The 15,417-nt window shown below is 28.9% G+C and overlaps 1 protein-coding gene across 1 annotated transcript in view; it reads left to right on the forward strand.

Annotated features, from left to right (window-relative positions):
- LOC113386392 overlaps positions 1 to 15,417 on the forward strand; it is a 256,913-nt gene that overhangs the window by 201,975 nt on the left and 39,521 nt on the right. The window contains exons 7-12 of the mRNA XM_026624172.1: positions 2,497 to 2,643; positions 3,806 to 3,808; positions 12,400 to 12,492; positions 13,153 to 13,158; positions 14,951 to 15,136; positions 15,228 to 15,400. Coding sequence (XP_026479957.1) covers positions 2,497 to 2,643; positions 3,806 to 3,808; positions 12,400 to 12,492; positions 13,153 to 13,158; positions 14,951 to 15,136; positions 15,228 to 15,400 — 608 coding nt within the window. The remainder of the gene's footprint in view (positions 1 to 2,496; positions 2,644 to 3,805; positions 3,809 to 12,399; positions 12,493 to 13,152; positions 13,159 to 14,950; positions 15,137 to 15,227; positions 15,401 to 15,417) is intronic.

Here is a 15,417-nt window from a genome sequence, read left to right on the forward strand (position 1 = left end):
AGTAGAGTCCCTTTGTTTAATTCTAGATTAGTTTCCTCGTCATTTATTATCGTTAGTTGTCATTTATTATCATCTGACTTTTATCCCTTATCCCTATCTACTTTCTCCGCCCCTGCGTTTTTCCGCTCAGTTCCGGGTAATAATGAAAATCCTGCCCCCGGAGTCGTCATTACTGTCATAAGGATAATAACAGTAAAAAGGACCTCCTCCTCCTACTCTATATAAATATAATATTATACAATAAGGGTTGAAAAATCTTTGCGGCACGAGGCGAATAAAATAAAGAAAGGGGTTGTTGCAGGCGTCAAGGTAATGCCCTTAACTCGAATTATCTACGGGATATAAGTATAATTATATTCATAACGCCCTTTGAGGGAAAATTGTATGTCTTGATTTTGAAAAGGAGATAGAAAGACATTGTATTATATGTGTTTTCTGTACAGCTAGTTCATTATTGAAGTAAAACTTCTTTAGGCGCGACATGGGTGTAAATCCGTACAAATGCAACGGAAATTGTTACGCCAAGCTGAAGTGAGAGTCATTCGCTCTCGATGATATGATTTCTATACGGGACTTTATACGTGCGTACGTCACCGTGTTATTTCAAAACATTTTAAGGTTAAATAGTGGTATAAGTCGCGAGTTATTAAAAATGTCAGGATCGGAAGAATATTTTATCCTGTCCCCCATAAATTATTATAGTGCAAATAATCGCAAATAATGAAACAAAGGAAAAATCTGTGCTGCGTAAAAAATATAAGTTTATTGAAGTAATTTGTATTATTCGAGTTTTTCGAGGTTACTGTATACCTTTGAGGTTATTACTAAAATGGAAAATACTTTTACAAAAGACAGACACTACAGTTGCTCAAAGAATGAAATTGTATCGCCAGCGAAATAGTCAAATCAAACAAGCAGTCAATAATGAAGTTCTACAAACACAATTACATGATAAGTGAAATTGTGAAAACAATATTTTTTTATTGAAAATTTAGAGAAAGTTTACATGTTTTTTTATGATGGCTATGAAGACTAATTTTAATTTATTACAATAGTAATTATAAATATTGATGCAGGTTCAAAGCCTCTTACAAACTCTGAAAGATCAAGATTACATCGTCAAACCAAACAACTGCAGGAAAATAATCGGTTACTGTCAATTTATTAGAAAATTTTGAGCTAGGTATCAATTTAGATGTTAATGTCAACACCATTGACATAAGTAAGAATCTTTTCAAGCTATTTGACTCCTAAGAAACGCTTCAACTATTCACATTTAAACATATTATTCTGTTATCTTTTTAGATAAAAGTACTGCTATAACATTTTCTGATACAGCAACTACATCACGTCAATTGCAAATTAATGATTCTGCATATAATGTATCAAATGAAGTATTTGAACTGCCATATGAAGACTTCAATTTGCTTAAGAATGCACGAAAATTGTTTGAAAAACAATTTATAAGTGATAGCTTTGGCTATGTATGTTTTGTGTGTGATCGACTTTGGTTTCAAAGTGAGTTAAAAATATCAAATGATGCTCAAAAACAAATTCTTAATAATGCCTTTCTAAATATTGATTCAAATAATCAGGTTGGATGTCAAACTTGTCGAAAGGCATTGAATTCGGGTAAAATTCGCACTTTGTGTAAATTTAACGGGTTTGTATTTCCACCTATACCAAATTATCTATTTAAACTAGATACTGCATCTGAAAGATTAATTTCACCAATGTTGTGTTCCATGCAAATGGACAATTTGGAATATTTAGCCAAATTATAAATGTGCCTGTTGACGTTAATAATATGGTTAATTGATTACCTCGTAATATTGATGATGATCATTGCATTAACGTTCACATAAAAAAGAAAATGATTCATAGATCAAGCTATGTGCAAGGCTTGATAAATAAAACAAATATAAAAGTATGGCTTCAATTTTTTAGGCAAGACAGATATTACAGCTGTACAAAGAATGAGATTATATCGCCAGCAAAAAAGTAAAAAAATACGAACAGTAAATGAATGTAAAGTAAAGTTCTTCAAATACAATTATTACATGATGACTGAAGTTACGAAAACAATATTTGTTTAGGCGTTGTTCAACATAACATAATACACTGTGTGAACGAATATTATAGAATTAATCAGCAATTACTTTAAACCGATCATGTCATATTTCAAGTATGACCTTGATTACATTATTGTTTGTGAATATTATACATATTTTTAATGCAATCATAAATATATAATTTATAATTTATCATTATATAAATGTGTATAATGATTGATAACACTAATAAATGTGTGCATCACGAGTGTTACTATATTACCAATAAACATTATTCAAAATAGTTACATGATGTATTTATTTTTAACTTGAATGCCATATTGTACAGTAGCAAATAAGTTTTACTTCAATCGCGTGTGATCCTTACGCGCACTCTTTTTTACCTTGTTGGGGTATATATTTTTTTTTTTTATTTTTTTTTTAGGAAATCGAGCATTGTTACTATCACGGAACTGTCAAAGATTACCCCGGAGCCTCCGCCGCTTTTCACACCTGCAACGGAGTCTCCGGAGTCATTCATGTCGGAAACGAAACTTTTGTCATACATCCATTTTACGGCGGAGACTTATCGGTAAGTTCATAAACAATAGAAAATTAGATATTACATTACTTCGTGGGGGGAGGATCTAGAATGCTACGTTCATATTAGCGTCATTCGCATTTCTAGTACCGAAGATTGCAAGTTTATTGAAACTTCGGTACCGAATGTGTATATATATGTATGTAATAATAAATTCTATAATTCACAATTAAAGTATATATTTTTATGAAAATTTTGCAAGAATTACAGCCCTTAACTATATATAGTACAGCCGGTATAGATTTTTAAAAACTGATAAATAAACTAACTAAATTAATAAAAACTCTGCGAGTAAAAACATCAAAAACTTTAATAATTTACAAAATTACTGTCAAATTTTATGATGAAATATTAAAGTACATACTTCATACTAAAATACATTAAAAATATAACTCTTAACTATGCATATATTATTTAGCATAAAATTTTGAAAATAAGAATATTTTAACCAATAATAATTTGCAAGTGATTTCTCAGACAGACAACATGTTATCAAGTTGTAAAAAACTTTGATAATTTGTTCTAAAACATTAAATTTTCTAAATGTACAATTAGAGGATATACTTTTAGGAATAATATACTAAAATTAAACCCTTTTACTATATATAGTACGCCCGGTATAAATTCTTAAAAACGAGAATATTTTATTTGCAAGTGATTCCACAGCCGGACAATATTTTATAAAGTTGTCAAAAACTTTAATAATTTGTTCTAAAACATAAACTTTTATAAATGCACCCTTATAGTATATAGTATATACTTTTAGGAATATTATACTTAATAATTACAAATACTGTAACTTTCATTATTTTCGCTATCTTGTTACGATCTGACCAAATCAAATGTAAATCATAAATCTCCAGAATTTATCTCCAGAACATTAACAATCGTCATTTCATTTCGAATTCAATTTAAAAAAAAAATAGTTGCCTAATAATGTACACAAAATTGCAAATGTGCTCTCGTACAGTCACAGTCTAAACGCATTTGCAAATAATTCTGTGCGACATTTTCACTTATACTGTGCTTAGCTCGGCGGCATTTTCATATTTTTCAATAGATTTCGGGAACACAGATCAACCAATTTGAACGATTCAAAAAAACATTCAATTCATACTGACAAGAAGATGTTCTAATTAGTTTTTGGCAAAAGCAGGTCCAGCCGTTGTGAAAATATAGTGCAAAAAATCGCAATTAAGGGGCACAACTAGTGTAACCGTCTAAAAAAAGGTGATTTTTGGGAATTTATATTAAAAAAACTACTTTATTAATCATTTCAAAATCTTAGGAATATATTTATACATGTTTTAAGAATACATTGTAAAATTTTTGAAGAAACAAATTAAATATTTTTTATGTTACCGTCGATATCCAACGGCGCGACAAAAAAATGCCCTTCACTGCTGCAGTGATTCCGGCCTTCTACATGGATGAAATTAAAAAAAAAATCTCGTTAAACTAGATAATATTGACTGTAAAATGAACTACGATAGAAAAAAAATCAAAAATCGACAAAATGACGGCGTTTTTTTAAAAAAAAGTCGAATTTTACCCAAAATTTTGGTCGTTTTTGGGCTGCCAAAATTCGATTTTTGATCCGATCAAAAAATCGATAGTTTATTTTATGGAGAACTATTTATATATAGAACATGCAAAAAAAATTGATAGTGATCGGATCATTTGTTTTTGAGTAATCGCTGCAGCAAATTCGGAAAATGCTGTTTCGAGAAAAACGCGTTTAAAGATAAAACGATCGTTACACTATATACTTCATATATACTCTTTAAATGGCTATGACTCAAAAACAACTATTTAAGATATCGATTTAAAGTTTTGGTATGTTTTTTTCAAAGGTATAACCTATCGAGAAATGGAAAAATTGAAAATTCGATTTTTTGAAAATTTCACACTAGTTTTTGAATGAACGGAGCACACATATTATAATTCCCTCTTCTTTGAGCAGATTGCAACATAAGTTTTCTTTTATAATAAATCATCGCATTGCGGCAACAAATACAATTTTAAAAAAAATTAAACACATTTAGTTAGTTTAGTTTTACGATGTCAATCAATCGATTTTCGCATTTGGCGACGATCCAAATCATCACAAAACACAACACAACACAAATAATAAATGCTAATTTTCTTTTTTTTCGGCTTGTTGGCAAATGATGCATTGCGAATAGAATGTGATCTGCGAGGACGCAAATTATATTTCTATGCAAATTTTAGTTCATTACGCGAATTATTTACATATTATTATTTCGTGTTCTACATTTTACATTCTGCACTCGTAATAATGGATTATCGAAAAAATATTTATTTATACACAAATATATATAAATATATATAAATATATATTATATGTATATTATATATGTATATACTAGCTGACCCGGAAAACGTTGTTTTGCTAAGTAAGGTATATTCTAAACAATTTCTAGAGAATCAAAAATATTGATGCTTTTAGTGTATAAGGATGTGTTGTTTGAATGCTATATACAATAAGGTATTATAAAAACAATAAACCCCATTAGTTTGTCTATATTTTGTCAATACAATTAAAACTGGAAGTTTTATACACTTTTTTTAGAAAACATGGTATAACCTAATCCAAGTCTTTTTTAATCTTTCAACTTATTGATTACGTTTCAAGTCTTTCAGATTATTTTTGGATTCGGGATTTTGTGTATAATTGCAAATAATATTATTGAGCTAATAAAAAAATTTCAAATTTCAAATTTCTGCGAGGAGAGATAAAAAATTTATATATTACTATCTATTCTTCAATAAATTTTAAGAAATTATTAAATTAAAAAATTTAGGTTCTGAATTAAAATAACATAAATAAAAAGTAGTATAGCCTAGAAAATGTTTTATAAATACAAATGAGTGTATAATTATACAAATGAGATCTTTCAGAGCACCGTGTTTGAGAAAAATATAATTTGCAAAAAAGAGTGCTACAACGACAAAAAATGCAGTTTTATATTAACATTTCAACAAAGTTGATATTATTGAGTTTGTAGTAACACTTGCGGCTCTATTACATGATTTTACTGAATTGCAAATTTATAGCTGTTTTTGTGAGAAACATATGTGATGTTATATTTTTATAATTCAGTACACATATTAAGAAATAACATACTAAAATTTTGTAACTTCAGTATAACGTTTTATATTTTTAAATATTTTTCGAAATACTCGTCAAACCGTGGACTTGCAACTATTAGAAACTAGATATGCAATAGTGCATTTGTTTACAAAATTGCACATTTATAGCTTTTTTGTTAGAAACATATGTGATTTTATATTTTTATAACTGAGTACATATATTAGGTAATAACATACTAAAATTTTATAGCTCTAGTATAATATTGCATATTTTTAAAACATTTTTCAAAAGTACTTCTCATATCATATCCAACCGTCGATTCGCAACTAATAAAAATAGAGTATGCACGTGTGCATTGCAATTTTTTAGTTTCTTTTGTTAGAAACATATTTGATTTTATATTTTTTTAATTCAATACACATATTAAGAAATAACATACTATAATTTCAAAACTGTATTACAACGCTTTATATTTTTAAAATATATTTTAAGCCGTCAATTTGTTTACGTCAAAACGTTTACTAACGTTTTTGTATATAGATATAACTACAAACAAAACTACTTACTACAATTCAATCATAATAAAATAATATTCACGTAAAACATCCTATTAAACGTAATTGAACATCATCTGAACATGCCAAAAACGTTTGACATTTGACGTATTAGCCACCGTCCATGGTTTTATTCAAATTACGCTTCTACAAAAAATTTCAAATTAAAAATGTAAAGTTTCTAAACGATTTTGAAATAAAATCTCACCTTTCCGACAACCTACTGATTAGCACAAATTTTTCAAGACTAAGTCTGGCCAAATCGGTTCAGCCGTTTTCGAGTTTCACCGGATCATTTGATCGAGAGCTCCATTTTTATATATAAGATATATATATATATATATATATATATATATATATATATATATGCTACAGTGGAGCATTCTCCTCCGCCACGACTACTTTTGGGGATTAGTCAACATCAAATAGCGGACTTAGCAGATATTGAAAGGGACCCCCTTTCGGACTAACCATACTAGCTCCGAGGTATGATTTACGATATATATATATATATATATATATATATATATATATATATATATATATCATTTACCATCGGGCTTTGTATAAACTGCGGTCTGCGATCTAAACTTCTCAAAGTTTCTATTTACCGAGCGCTCGGTTCCTCCACCGATGTTTGTCTAATCTAATTTCGAGATAATGGACAATGAAGATGTAGAGATCAATATCATAGAGATGAGACAGGAGAAGATTTATCCAAAGATATATGAATATTTTCTACAAGAAAAGGGAATTTTAAAGAAGGATTCAAAAAAATAAATATAAATTTATCTATGTATCTCATTCAAATGCTCCTATATAATCTTCTTATATATAAAAATGGATCGCAAAATGTGTTGGTAAGCGCATAACTCAACAACGCCTGGACCAATTTGGCCAATTATTTTTTCAAAATGTTCGTTGAAGTCTAAGGATGGCTCTTACGGCGAGAAAAAATCGAATAATTGCCGAGAAAATCCTAAAAACAGCCCTTTTCTTTTTCTCATACAAACGTTTTCTAACTAAAACGTAGAATCAATTTGAGCTTTATTGCTATTATATTAGGTTGTCAAATATCTCCCTTCCGCTTTTTTGCTCTTGGTTTATAATACAAAAAGGCGGAAGGGAGATATTTGACAGCCTTATATAAAGTTCATATTAAATTACAAGCACTCACTGTATACTCTTTCTAAACAATTATTCGGATTTTGATAAATCTTTCTGAAGCCTGTTAAGGAAATTTGTTAGGATGTATGTGATTATAAAGTACTGGGATGTATGTGGAATATTGTAAAAATAAATGGGAAAAACGACATGTTATTGTTTGCATTAAAAACAAATGAAAACTATCATCTGCCAAAAATTTCAATTTACTTATGAACCTAGACAATGTTAGAAAATGTATAATAAATTTGATTATGAATAAAAAAAAATGAAATATCTACGTTATTATTGCCAAAAAGCAGCTGAGATGTGCCAGAAATTTAAAAAATATGAATTACAGTATATGTATGACAAATTGAATGATACACATATGAAAAGGATACGACAAATTAACTCACTTAAAATATGAAATTAAGTATTAATCAAGACCGGTCCTAACTTTAATGCGATGCATGCGAAAAATACGAGTGCACGCCTTAGGGGGCGCCAACAAAAGTTCGGATATGAAATTTTCAATATAGTTTTTTTTTAATATATAATTTTTTTGCATCTTTTACTAATCCTTTCACAATATTTTTAAAATTCGTAAAAATTTCACTATATAACAACAAATGGGAAAGTATAGATGAATACATACAATTCGGCCCTTATAAATGTATATGCATTTTGGCGTGAAGAGTAATTTGAAAAACAATAATTAATATTCTTAGGTAAACGGTAAATAATAGTATATTATATTAAAAAATTGTAGAGATGGGTACAGGACAACGTCTGTCGGGTCATCTAGTTTCTTTATGTGATACATGTTAAATTCCACGTAAAAATAATGTAACTTCGTTCTAAATTAAAAAATATCGAGTTTGTCTCCTGAACATGAATTTGGTAAAAATATTTCATAACCAATATTATATAAATTTGTGTGTGTATGTTGGAGTGTGTACATTGATTAAATATTATCAAAGCTTTGAATTTTGGGATTTATGCGTTTAAGTCGCTAATTGATCGTGGAGCATGATTCTGAATACATTAAACGACATTTATACGACGACAAACATCGTTATATATACATATATAAATTTATATTATACATATATACATAAAATAATATTATTACATTACACATTTCAAAGCACTCCCCGATGTTTGATGTTTGTGATGTTGTCGAAACTTATATTATGTTATTATGTAACTCTTTATAAAACTTTTCCAGCCGCAGTTTTCAACTTTGTGTTCCCATTTCTAGTTTTGAATGAAATGAAATAAAAAACTATGAAGTATATCATATTATAGAAACTAGATTATTTTATGATTTACAGAGACAAACTTGAATTTTTGAAGTAAAACTTCAAAGTGTAAATCGGTACAAATGCAACGGAAGTGCGTTACGGCAGATAAGATAAGAATCGAATGCCAATGATTCGTCATTCGCTCTCGATGATATCATTTCTATACGGGTCGATTGTGATTAGTCGTGTATGTGAATAGAATTCTGATGTTGTATGCTTACCCATATCAACAAGAAAATCGACATAGATATATAAATAAACATTTTAAAGTCACATCGTAATACAAATCTTGATTTAATGAAAAATGCCCGAATCAGAAGAATATTTTGCCCTGTTCCTTCAAAATAATAAAACAAATTAAACATTTGTGCCGTGTACTAAACGTAAGTTTATTGATTAGAAATTATTTCTATATTATTCGTAAATAAAAAGGGACTCTACTGACGACCTAACTAAGAATGAAAAAAGGAGGGGGACTCTACTGACGAGTAAAATAAAAATAAAATTCAAAGAGACTCTACTGACGAACAAAACTAAAAATGAAAGAAAAATAAACTCTACTGATAATTAAAAAAAAAATGTAAGAAAATGGGACCCTACTGACGAGCAAACTAAAAATTAAATAAAAAGGGACTCTACTGACGATCAAACTAAAAATTAAAAAGGGAGGGGGACTCTACTAACGTGCAAAATAAAAATAAAATTCAAACTCTACTGATGATTAAATTAAAAATTAAAGAAAAAAGGACTCTACTGACGAGCAATCTAAAAATAACATTAAAAAAGAACTCTACTGATGAGCAAAACTAAAAATAAAATAAAAAATGGACTTGTAGTTTCTATAAATCTTTGAAGTTATAAAAATGGAAAATATTTTTTAGGCAAGACAGATATTACAGCTGTTCAAAGAATGAGATTATATCGCCAGCGAAAAAGTAAAAAAAAACAAGCAGTCAATGAATGTTTGTTCATTTTAATTACATGAAGTTCTTCAAATACAATTACATGATGAGTGAAGTTGCGAAAACAATATTTGTTTAGGAAATATTATAGAAGTTATTAATCAGCAATTATTCCACTTCTCTAATGAAGGTTTATTTCTGAATGCTAATTACAATGACAAACCGATCATGTCATATTTAGAAGCATGACTTTAATTACATCATCGTTTTTTAAATATTATACATATTTTTAATGCTATTATAAATATATCATTATATGAATGTGTATAATTGTCGACACTAATAAATGTGTGCATTACGAGTTTTACCATATTACAAATAAACATTATTCAAAATTCTTATATGATGTATTTATTTTTACTTAACTTAAATTTGCTATTTTGTACAGTAGCAAATAAGTATTACTTCAATCGCGTGTTAACCTTACGCGCACTCCTTTTTTATTTTTTTCCTTATTTTTACGTCGAATTTAACATATATCAGCATTTATACACAAATGTGTATCTAAGAAATTCATGTATTTTTAAAGACGAATGATGATAAAGTATTTTTCTACGAATTTCATTCTTTTTGGTTTAAAACCATCCCTCTAAATCCATTTGGACAGATACGGGAACTTTTACCTAAATTGGACTGGCAAAAATTATATATAGAAAAAAAAAACACGAAAAAAGCATCAAGTAGCTGTGAGTTTTTCAAGCTGGACGTAAAATATGTAAATTTTAATTATTTAGGTAATAAAATTATAAATTACACTAAATAGTTATCCCAACAATTTGAAATATCTATAATATTTTTATAGTCCAATTAATTTAAGATAACGTATAAAAATTTATTATCATCTTTAAAACATTACTATTATTTTACAACTTAGTCGATCGTGTTGGGCGTAAATTTCCCACTGAAATCACATTAAAATTATATTCGTTTAAACATAATAAAACTGGGCGTAAGTGGCATTTTACTTAGCGGCAAGTTGCTTATACTTCCCAATATGTGTAAATAATAATAATAAGTAATCTACTTGTATACCTGTATATTTTTTGTCTCCCTATTTACTAAAAAATACTTTGTATGGGATTTAAAAATAATGTTTTGTAAAAATCATATTTGTCCAAAAAATGTCAATTTGATACATTTTTGCTGCGTATCCAAAGTCAATGGACCTGCCTTCGCAAAAATGTAATTAATGTCGAAACAAGTAAAATGTTTTTTGAATCATTTAATGGGCTCAACTAGTGTAACCGCCTAAAATAGATGATTTTTGGGAATTTATATTAAAAAAACTACTTTATCTATAATTTCAAAATTTTAGGAATATATTTATACATGTTTCAAGAATACATAGTAAAATTTTTAAAGAAAAAAATTGAATATTTTTTAAGTTATCGTCGATCTCCAACGGCGTGACAAAAATAATGCCCTGCACTGCTGCAGTGATTCCGATCTTCTACGTGGATGAAATTTAAAAAAAAATTCTCGTTAAACTAGATAATATTGTCTGTGAAATGAACTACGATAAAGAAAAAAATCAAAATTTGACAAAATGATGGCGTTTTTTTTTTTAAAAGTCGAATTTTACCCAAAATTTTGGACGTTTTTGAACTGCCGAAATTCGATTTTTGATCCGATCAAAAAATCGATAGGTTATTTTACGCAAAACTATATATAAAACACGTAAAAAAAATTGTTTTTGAGTAATCGCTGCAGCAAATTCGGAAAATGCTGTTTCGAGAAAAAAGCGTCCATCTATTTTGTTTTTAACTTTTAGAGTTTTTACACGTATATTTGCTCTAATAATTATATATTGTTGGATTTTCTTATTAGTTTACAAATTTGTTATATTATTTTTAGATAAATAGATATTATTAAAATTGAAAAGTTATTAAATCAAAATTTCGTATTATTTATCATATTATAACACAATAGTTTTTACATAGAGCATAAAAGTAGTCCAAAAACCGTTAAAACGGTCATCGGTTATATAATATTTATTGTTAATTTTAAAAAAAAATAAATTAAATAAAAAGAAAATGTTATCAGAAACACATATTACATCAATTAAACTTTTAAAATCTGCAATAAAAAAACCTGCTCTTTTAGATCACTTTTCACGAAAAAAAACCGACCGTTAAGTGTTTAAAAATAAAATTATCGTTATACTATATACTTTATATATACTCTTTAAATGGCTGTGACTCAAAAACTATTTAAGATATCGATTTAAAATTTTGGTATGTTATTTTTAAAGGTACAACCTGTCGAAATATGGAAAAATCGACAATTTGATTTTTTGAAATTTTCACACTAGGTGTGCCCCTTAAATAGAATGCTCCGTTCTTTCAGAAATTCTTAATTGCAATTTTTGCACTATATCTTCAAAACGGCTGGACCTGTTTTTGATAAAAACTAATTGGAACATCTACCTGTCAGTATGAATTGAATGTTTTTGAATCATTCAAATCGGTTGATCTGTGTTCCCGGAATCGTGCTCCACCTGTCTATATTTACCTTTCTGTTTCCCATCTGTTTTTCTATATGCTTACACGATCTATCTGTCTTTCTATCTGTACAGGTGATTCCATTTGTATTTGAATCAACAATAATGCTTTGTAATGATCATTTTCGATTATCATATATTTATAATTTTTTACATTTCTTTTCAGAAACATCCCCATGTCATCTTCGAGGCCAGGACGAAGGCGAACAAAGGCTGCGCAAATTCAGGAAGGATGGAACTGCGCGGGAGCAGGAGAGACGTTTCTTTTCATGGACCTGCCTTCCCCGGATTCGACAGTAAGTCACAATAATACAATAAAAAAACTAGTGGTGTATGGCATCGTGCCTTAAGGCAAATTGCTGGAAAATCCCGTACCGTAATGAAATATTCGAGAAATTTTAAACGTTTTCAAATATATTATTACAAATACTGTAATTGTTTCATTATTTTTGCTATCTTGTTATATCCGAGCAAATCAAATGTTAATCATAATTCATAAATCATAAATCAATTTATCTTCAGGACATTAACAATCGTCATTTCATTTCGAATTCAATTTCAAAAAAATATTATAGTTGCTTAATTTACACAAAATTGAAAAAATACTCCCGTATAGTCACAGTCTAAACGCATTTGCAAATAATTCTGTGGGACATTTTCACTTAAACTGTGCTTAGCTTGGCGGCATTTTCACATTTTTCAATAGTTTTCACAAAATTCGAATTGGAAAAGTGCTCCAGTGTACATAAACAGTCTAAAAGCACTTGGGTAAACATTTGTACCAGAGTGCCGCTTAGACTGTGCTTAGCCTGGGTAATTTTTTGAATTTTCAATACAAAATCACAAAAATATTTTATGGAAAATAAAAAGAGATGTAATAATTTTTTACCCTCAAAATCAATTGTTTTATCAATACAAGCAGAAAGTTTTTTATTTAGATCATTCAAATCGGACGCTTAGTTCACTCAAAAACTGTCATTTTTTGCACATTTAGCTCTGTATCTTCGAAATGGCAGGACCTGTCTTTGCCAAAAACTAATCACCTCTCCCAATCATTACAAATTGAATGTTTTTTAGATCATTCAAATCGGATACTCCGTTCTCTCAAAAACTCGTTTTGTATTTTTTGCACTCTTTGCTCCGCATCTCCGTAACGGATGGACCTGCCTTTGCCAAAAACTAATCAGCACATTTCCCTATCAATAGGAATCGAATGGGAAATAGATCATTCAAATCACTTGATCCGTGCGCTCGATATCGTCGACAGAAACATTTGTATCCGCACACACACACACACATCCATTTAGTTTCTGAGGTATGCCTCTTAAAAATGTTCAGAAACCATTGAAACGTGAACATATGCAAAAATTTTCATTTTCGATTTTTGGCCCATTACTATAACTGCCCTACGCGAAGTTAAAAAAATGTCTCCTGAAGTAAAACTTCTTAGGTAGATAAATAAAAAAAATATTTTTGATAAATTTTAGGTAAATAAATAAGTAAAATTATTTTGGAAGTGAAACTTTTTAGGTTAGCAAATGAACAAATTTTATTGCAAATAAATAATAGCGAAACAAAAATTTTTTTTTAAGTAACACTTCTTGAAATTTCATTTCTGAAATAAAGCTTCTTAGGTTGAAAATGTACGAATTTTATCGTAAATAAATAAGTAAAATAAAATTTAATTTAACTTCTTAGGTTGGCGATGTATAAATTAGTAAAATAGAATTTTATTTCTGAAGTAAAACTTCTTAAGTCGCGATGTGATATAGAGTCTGTTTTGTTGCGTAAAAGAGACAACAGTATATAGTAACAAAATGAGAGAGAGAGAGATAGCACATTAATGCGAAAAAGAGTGCGATATACCTGACAGTGTAGAGTGACAGAGTAAGATATATGTGTACTATGTTGTAACCTCCAAAATTTAGCAACTACCTTTTTAAATGTAATTTTTTGATAAAAGGATAAGAGATACCAATTTTTGTTATTAATGAAAGTTGTAGATAATTTAATTGGCTATAAATTTGCTGAATATTGCAAAATGGTGGTGCATTTCATTTTGAAGTTATAAATAAATAAATAAATCGAGCTGGTCCAAAAGTATGAAGCAAGATATACTGATGCAACCTTCAAAATTTAACAACAACCTGTTTCGTTGCAAATTTTGGGTAAAAGGATAAGAGATACAAAATTTTGTTGTTAATAAAAGTTGTAGATTATTTAATTGGCTATATATTTGCTGTATATTGCAAAACAATCGGACAATTAGTTTAGAAGTTATAAACAAATAAATAAAAATCGAACCGGTCCAAAAGTATAAAACAAGATATATTAAAATGTAGCCTCCTCAATTTAACAACAATCATTTTGGTTCTTATAAATGCCGCCAAGCTAGGCACAGTATAAGTGATGTATATCGCACAGAATCATTTGCAAATGCGTTTAGACTGTGACTATACGGGAGCACTTTTTCAATTTTGTGCAAATTAGGCAGCTATTTTTTTTTAGACTGAATTGGAAATGAAATGACGATTGTTAATGTTCTGGAGATAAATTGATTTATGATTTGCATTTGATTTGCTCAGATATAACAAGATAGCAAAAATAATTAACCTTACAGTATTTGTTATTAACGTTTAAAATTTCTCGAATATTTTATTACGGTACGGGAAGTTCCAGCAATTTGCCTTAAAGCACGATGCCATACACCTCACTAGTTTTACATTGGGGTTTTTAAAATAAATTTTTTTTTAGCTTCAAGATCCCGACGTGACGTGAGAGAAGCAACTAAATACATAGAAACTGCTCTGGTGATCGATAAAGCAATGTTCGACAAGAGAAATGGAAGCACCAGGGCCGAAGTGGTGCACGATGCCATACAAGTGGCCAACATTGCAGATCTGGTAAACTATAAACTATTACCTAAAAATATTTGTTTAGTAAATGTAATCATTGTTTAGTAAATGTAATCATTTGTTTGTTTTTTCTTTGTAGTATTTTCGAACTCTGAACACTCGAGTATCAGTCGTCTATGTGGAGACTTGGCAAGGATCAGACCAGGCTGTTTTAGATAGAAATCAGGATATTAGCAGGGCTTTGTATAATTTCAACGACTACACGTCCAGGAATCTCTATAAAGTCGAAAAAGACACTACACAACTACTAACGTAAGGAAATAGACTAA

The sequence above is a fragment of the Ctenocephalides felis genome, unplaced genomic scaffold, assembly GCF_003426905.1.
Source record: "Ctenocephalides felis isolate EL2017-DRISC unplaced genomic scaffold, ASM342690v1 CF-g0.4_SCAFFOLD_03571, whole genome shotgun sequence".
NCBI lineage: Eukaryota > Metazoa > Arthropoda > Insecta > Siphonaptera > Pulicidae > Ctenocephalides > Ctenocephalides felis.